The sequence below is a fragment of the Nannobrachium achirus genome (assembly GCF_963921795.1).
Source record: "Nannobrachium achirus genome assembly, chromosome: 4".
Taxonomy (NCBI): Eukaryota; Metazoa; Chordata; class Actinopteri; order Myctophiformes; family Myctophidae; genus Nannobrachium; species Nannobrachium achirus.
The window spans coordinates 60,313,007-60,319,347 of NC_137813.1; the positions used below are offsets into that span (position 1 = coordinate 60,313,007).

The window sequence follows — 6,341 nt, forward strand, 5'->3', positions numbered from 1 at the left end:
GCGAGTACAGCCCGCCCTCGCGTCCTGTCTGCCGGCCGGAGCTTTTAGGGGGAGGGGCGGGGGTGTGAACGAAAGTGTGAACGACCCATTTCAGGGATTTGAACGAATCGTTCACGAGTCATGCTAATGATTCGAATCTTATGAACGAATCACTCATGAACGACACATCGACACTATCAGCCTCACTCAGACTTCTTTTCAGTGCGTTTGAAACTCCAACCAGAAGAGAATCATGGCAGAAGTCGCCCCAGCTCCAGCCGCCGCCCCGGCCAAAGCAGCCAAGAAGAAGGCAGCACCCAGACCCAAGAAGACCGGCCCCAGCGTCGCTGAGCTTGTCGTCAAGGCCGTGTCCGCCTCCAAGGAGCGGAGCGGTGTGTCTCTGGCTGCGGTCAAGAAGGCTCTGGCCGCCGGCGGCAACGATGTGGAGAAGAACAAGGCTCGCGTCAAGATCGCTATCAAGAGCCTGGTCGCTAAAGGCACTCTGGTTCAGCTCAAAGGCACCGGCGCGTCTGGCTCTTTCAAGATGAACAAGAAGGCAGAAGCAGTGAAGGCAAAGAAGCCTGCTGCTAAGAAAGCCGTCAAAGCAAAGAAGCCTGCTGCTGCCAAGAAGCCTGCAGCGGCTATGAAGCCCAAGAAGGTGGCAGCAAAGAAGCCAGCAGCCGCCAATCACCGAAGAAAGCCAAGAAGCCCGCTGCCAAGAAAGTAGCAGCTAAAAGCCCGAAGAAGGCTACCAAGAGTCCCAAGAAAGTTTCAAAGAAGCCCGCAGCAGCCAAGAAATCTCCTGCCAAGAAGGTTGCCAAACCCAAGGCGGTAAAGAAGGCAGCACCCAAAAAGAAGTAAAATGTCAGTTCCATGTACATGTACATTTACACCCACAAAGGCTCTTTTAAGAGCCAACCACATTATTTTATAAGAGTATCCTCACGTTTAATCAAAACTCACGTTTTGATTAAAATACTTAAACATTTCCGTAGCTAGCCTGGATTATAATCCAACCGCTTTGATCCAACCACTTCCAGTCCCTTCTTTTTCCTCACATGCTTTAACTATAAAAAACGTATTTATTGCCCTGGTGTTGTGGGTCAACCAACTTCAAAATGACATGAATAGTACCATTACACATCTCCTCATAATAGGCATTTGATATACATTATATACATCATATACGATATAGATAAGAGGAGTTGACTATCAATATAAATAGGGTTTCTGACCAAAAGCGAACAAGGGGGAGGTGCGTGTGTGCTCTGCCTGTCCTCCCTTACGTCCTCAGAAAGCACAAAAAGATTTGAGCTTGAGTTAGGAGACAGGATATCAGCAACACAGTAAACAGTAACAATATCATTCCCACCATGTTTTACATAGATAGATAGCAGATTGTATGAATCAACAGATCTACTTGACTATTGAAATTGTTTGATGGAATTAGCAAATAGGGTATTGGGTATTCTTTGTTGTAGACGCCAGCACCCCACAGTCGGCTGACAGTGGGCAGCAGAGCCATCCGCAGCTGGAACCCAGCGCTACAACACCAACTCCGACTGAGGAGCGCAGTGGAGCTGGGATGACAGCGGGGACGGGGAGGAAGGAGCCTGACCCTGGCAACTACAGGCCAATCGCAATCCTGAGTTCCCTCTCCAAACTGGTGCCTGGGAGAGGTCGTACTCAACTGGAACCCGGCGCTACAACACCAACTCCGAGTGGGGAGCGCGGTGAAGCTGGGACGACAGCTGAGAAGAAGGTGAACCAGCAGCTGGTGCCAGGCAGAGGGAGAGGCCGTGGGAGAAGTTCTTTCTCAGCCGCCAACATGAGAGCAGCCGCAGCGAGCTCTGGAGGGGCGATCGTTCAGATGGTGAGACAGCAGCAGCAGTCGCCGTCACCCTCTTGCCCAGAGGCAGCCGCTGCAGAGGAGACGGAGGAGGCTGTCAGACAGCTGGAGAAAGCTGTCAAAAACATCCTGCCTCCCTGGTCAAACTCTTCTGGCGTCGAGGAGGAGAAGGGAGCTGAGGATGATAAGCAACGTGATGAGGAGCAGGGCGAGGAGTCTGATTACGACTCAGCAAGCGAGGAGCCAAGTGAACGGAGCGACAACAGCTCAAGCAGCAGCTTTGTTTCGGGCGGAGGAGAGGGGCTTCTCCCCGCTGCTGCTGAGGACAATCGAGGAGATGGAGCTCACGTGAGTGTTAACAAAAAGAGACAGACGTCGCCTTTGGCGAATGAAGAAAAGAAATATAGACACAAATGAAAGCTTGATTAACACTCACACCTTGTCATCATGGCTACACTCTCAATCGCTACTTGCAACTTGAGAGGAATTAAGTCTTTGGAGAACAGAAAGGCTAAGATGAGCATCCTCCACGACACAAGGTATTATGTTATATGTGCACAAGAGCTGCGTCTGACAACACAACATGATGTCTCTGATATAACTGACATGTGGGAAAAAGGCACGTCTGTTGTCTCTATAGGTTTTGATAAAGCTGACGGGTTAGGCATATTTTTTAATAGTAAAGCTGAAATTATTAAGAAAAGAGAAATAGTCCCAGGCAGAATTTTATTAATTGATTGTTTTTATTTAAACTTAAAACTGAGAATTATAAACGTGTACACACCACCAGATTCAGCAGCAAAAGTAAGAATATTTAAAAAACTATATGAGTTATTAACTGTTAGTTACCATACTATTCTTTGTGGAGATTTTAACGCCTATACTGGGGACAATGATAGAATTTCTACTGTGCATGTAAATCCCCGTGGTCGTAATAGGGAGGGTATTGAATTGAAGAAAATGAGTGAATTTTGTGGAGTCAAAGATGTATTTAGAATGCTGCATCCAACTGCCCTGCTAGAAAAACCAGCACAAGACCAGCAGTAAGACCAGCACCAGCACAAACCAGCGCATGTTGTGTTTTGGTGCTGGTCTGTGCTGGTCCCACCATCTAAACCAGCATGAACCAGCACAAACCAGCGCTTACTGCTGGTCTGTGCTGGTCTGTGCTGGTGTGGTCAGGGACCCCCCTGAGAAGTGGACCAGGTCTTTGCTGGTTTAATTTGCTCTTTGTTCTGGTGCTTGAATCCTGTTCTGTATTTGACCATATTAGATTGTGACATTATTTTTGACATTGTGGGTGTGAGTGGGATTCGAACTTACTACCTCTGGCACTTCAGTCCTGCACTTATCCTCGGCGCCACTGGAACCTGTTAGTTAAATGGGTGTTTGTCCCTATTTGTATATGACCAGCTTAGACCAGCACAGACCAGCACAGACCAGCAGTAAAACACAACATGTGCTGGTTTGTGCTGGTGCTGGTCTGTGCTGGTTTATGCTGGTTCATGCTGGTCTGTGCTGGACCAGCACCAGCACCAGCACAGACCAGCAGTAAAACACAACATGTGCTGGTTTGTGCTGGTGCTGGTCTGTGCTGGTCTATGCTGGTTCATGCTGGTCTGTGCTGGTGCTGGTCTATGCTGGACCAGCACCAGCACAGACCAGCAGTAAAACACAACATGTGCTGGTGCTGGTCTGTACTGGTCTGTGCTGGTCTATGCTGGTTTATGCTGGTTCATGCTGGTCTGTGCTGGTGCTGGTCTGTGCTGGTGGACCAGCATGGGACCAGCACAGACCAGCATAGACCAGCACCAGCACAGACCAGCATAAACCAGCATAGACCAGCACAGACCAGCATGAAAATTGTGCTGGTCTGTGCTGTTTTTTCTAGCAGGGTGAGGTGGGTTTTACTCGTTTTGACAGAAACGTTAAAGGTGATACACCATGAAATTTCACTTTTCCTATTTTAAAACCTTTTTTTGGGGTCCCACTGGCACCTTCTATCCTCACAAAGTCCCATTTCTGACCGTTGTGTCTTTCTCTGGTTTTGGGAGGGCGAAAGTTAAAAGCATCCCACGGGTGCTCAAAACAGGCTGTCCAGATTTGCTGCCGATTGGGACGTCACGATCGGCAAAAGCATCCCACGGGTGCTTCATTTGCCCTCCCCTATGAAGCTCCAAACCAGACCTACATTATCATAATCCCGCCCCTCTTCTGCTCATTTGCATAGCAGCCAGCAGTGACAGCAACTCGCTTCACTCTGCTCCGTCCGCCATTGTTTTCCCCTCTCTGCTGGTTCAACCCTGTACACTTTTATTTTTCCCTGCAACCTTTCTATGGATTTAGCAATATGTCTAAGGCCATGGCTAAACGCATCGGGGGACACAACAAATGTTCAGTTATAGACTGCAAGGGGCAAAGTGTTTTTACACACAAACTCCCAACTCAAGAGGAAACAAGAGCCAAGCGGATCAACTTTATTTGCAATGGCGACGTCCCTGTGTCCATCAAGAAAACTCTCCATGTCTGCCAGAATCATTTTACGCTGGATTCCTATGAAAACTTGGCCCAGACCCTGGAACGAGGAGCAGTACCAACGCTTCGTCAGTTAACTGTAATGCCTCATTCACACTACAGATATATAGTTTAACGTTTTGCTTGGTAATTCAATGTAATCTCAATGGAAACCAGCTTTAAAGGCTGGGCGTGTTGGCTGTCCTTGGAAAACATTGCTGTGATAAATGTGTGTGCTTGTTACTCTTTTTACTCAACTCTCGTGGGTGTTTTGGTCAGGTAGCGACACGGCCGCCGTTCACACCATATTCTTTACACAAACAAACAATGGCTATTAGCATAACGGGCTTAACGGTGATCGGTTTCTTTAGATAGCAATGAAGAGAAACCCCTTTCTCCCTACTTTATTATTACTACTAGCGTCGGGACTCGGAGCATAGGCTCCAGGCTTTGGGGCATAATAGGCTTTACACAATGTCACGTCTATTCATGTGTACAGATAGCAACAAACTTGTCTCTGTGAACGCCAGCACAATATTATTTTTTTATTTATTAGTTCACACACACTGCAACCTCCGAGCCAAAACTAAACTATCAGCTGCGCTACTGTTTCCCAAACACTGGCTCGGGACCCATTTGTGGCCCGCTGAGAACTTTTATGCAACGTTTTTTGATTTGCGGTTTTCACTAGTTTGGGTCCCGGCCAAATGTAGCCTATAATAATCTGTTTTTTGGGTCACGAGCATTTTTTTGGGGGGGGGGGCCGCTGGTCTATGCTATGATCTCATTGGTTATAGTGTTGTGAGCTGTAAAGAAAACGTCAATACTATTCAATCAATCTGTGATTCTGAGCGTCATTAACACTGTATGAAATGCACGTTTCCCACTGTTTCTCAAACACTAGTACGGGACACATTTTTGGGTCGCGGTGACATTTTTATGGGTCCCTTTTTTCTTTACATTTTTCCTGGGCAAACGTATTCTCTCTTTTAGGCCCCAAGTTAAAGAGTTGGAACCACTGAGCTACAATAGGCCTATACATTTGTGTAGAGGTTATGTCTGTGAAGCTTTTTTTTTAGGTAGCAGTTATTGTTTTATGTAGGTTAAGTTTCTGTAATTTCTGGTCTAGGCATGGCCCTGGTCAGCATTTTTGCCCATGAAAACAAATTTCTTTTGAAACTCAAAACTCAAAGTAAACCATCAATAAATATCCCCTCCCCATCACCCATGCATCCCTCCTTTAGCTATTGTGTTTAATGGCCCTCTATTCAGATTGAGGTCTCATTCTTTGCATCTGTCCCAGTCCCTCCTCCCACTTTACCTTTCAACGTTTTATCTATAATATACAGAATAAAATTCTAATCAAACATGCTTTCAATACTACAGGCCACAACATCACAGGCATCTATGCCAACCCTGTCTAGTGTGTTACATCGGAATGCTTAGCAGGCAAATAGATGTTCAAAATGTAATTGGGATAATATATATATATTATATATATACATTCCTTTATTCCTCGTTTTAATTTGAATCTCTAATCTGCTTACAGACTCTACCTTGCTGGACTTCATTACAATGAAAATGCAGGCCGGCCTGTGAAGACTGGTCGCGATGGAGAGCCTCTTTACAAGCTGACCTTCCCAAAGGTCAAAAAGGGAGAAGCCATTGCTACGGCAGTCAAGGTTGATGCCACATTTGGTAAGATCTTTTTCATTTGGATAAAAAAAAAGAGTATTCACACAGGATTACAATAAACATTAGCTGTTTATTCTAAATACAGATACATCTGCTGTCACCTTAAAACAATAATAATTACAATTAAAAAGTTTGATTGCACACTAGCTGCACTCTTACAAAAAAAAAGTTATTGGAACGTGACAAAAAATGTAAACAACCAGTTCCACTCTAGCAGCCCTTGGAATAAAGAAAAATAGAATAACTAAACAAAACTGAAATTATATTTATATTCCTGCACAGGTTATGTGTCAGACCTGATGGA

General features: G+C 45.8%; 1 protein-coding gene across 1 annotated transcript; it reads left to right on the top strand.

The window, feature by feature from the left end:
- Nucleotides 1-232: 232 nt before the first annotated feature.
- Nucleotides 233-840, top strand: LOC308283922 (histone H1-like; the record flags this gene model as incomplete). Its single annotated transcript, XM_080724438.1, is given in 2 exon segments — nucleotides 233-664; nucleotides 667-840. Coding segments are annotated over 2 exon segments (606 nt in total).
- Between the last annotated feature and the right edge of the window lie 5,501 nt (nucleotides 841-6,341).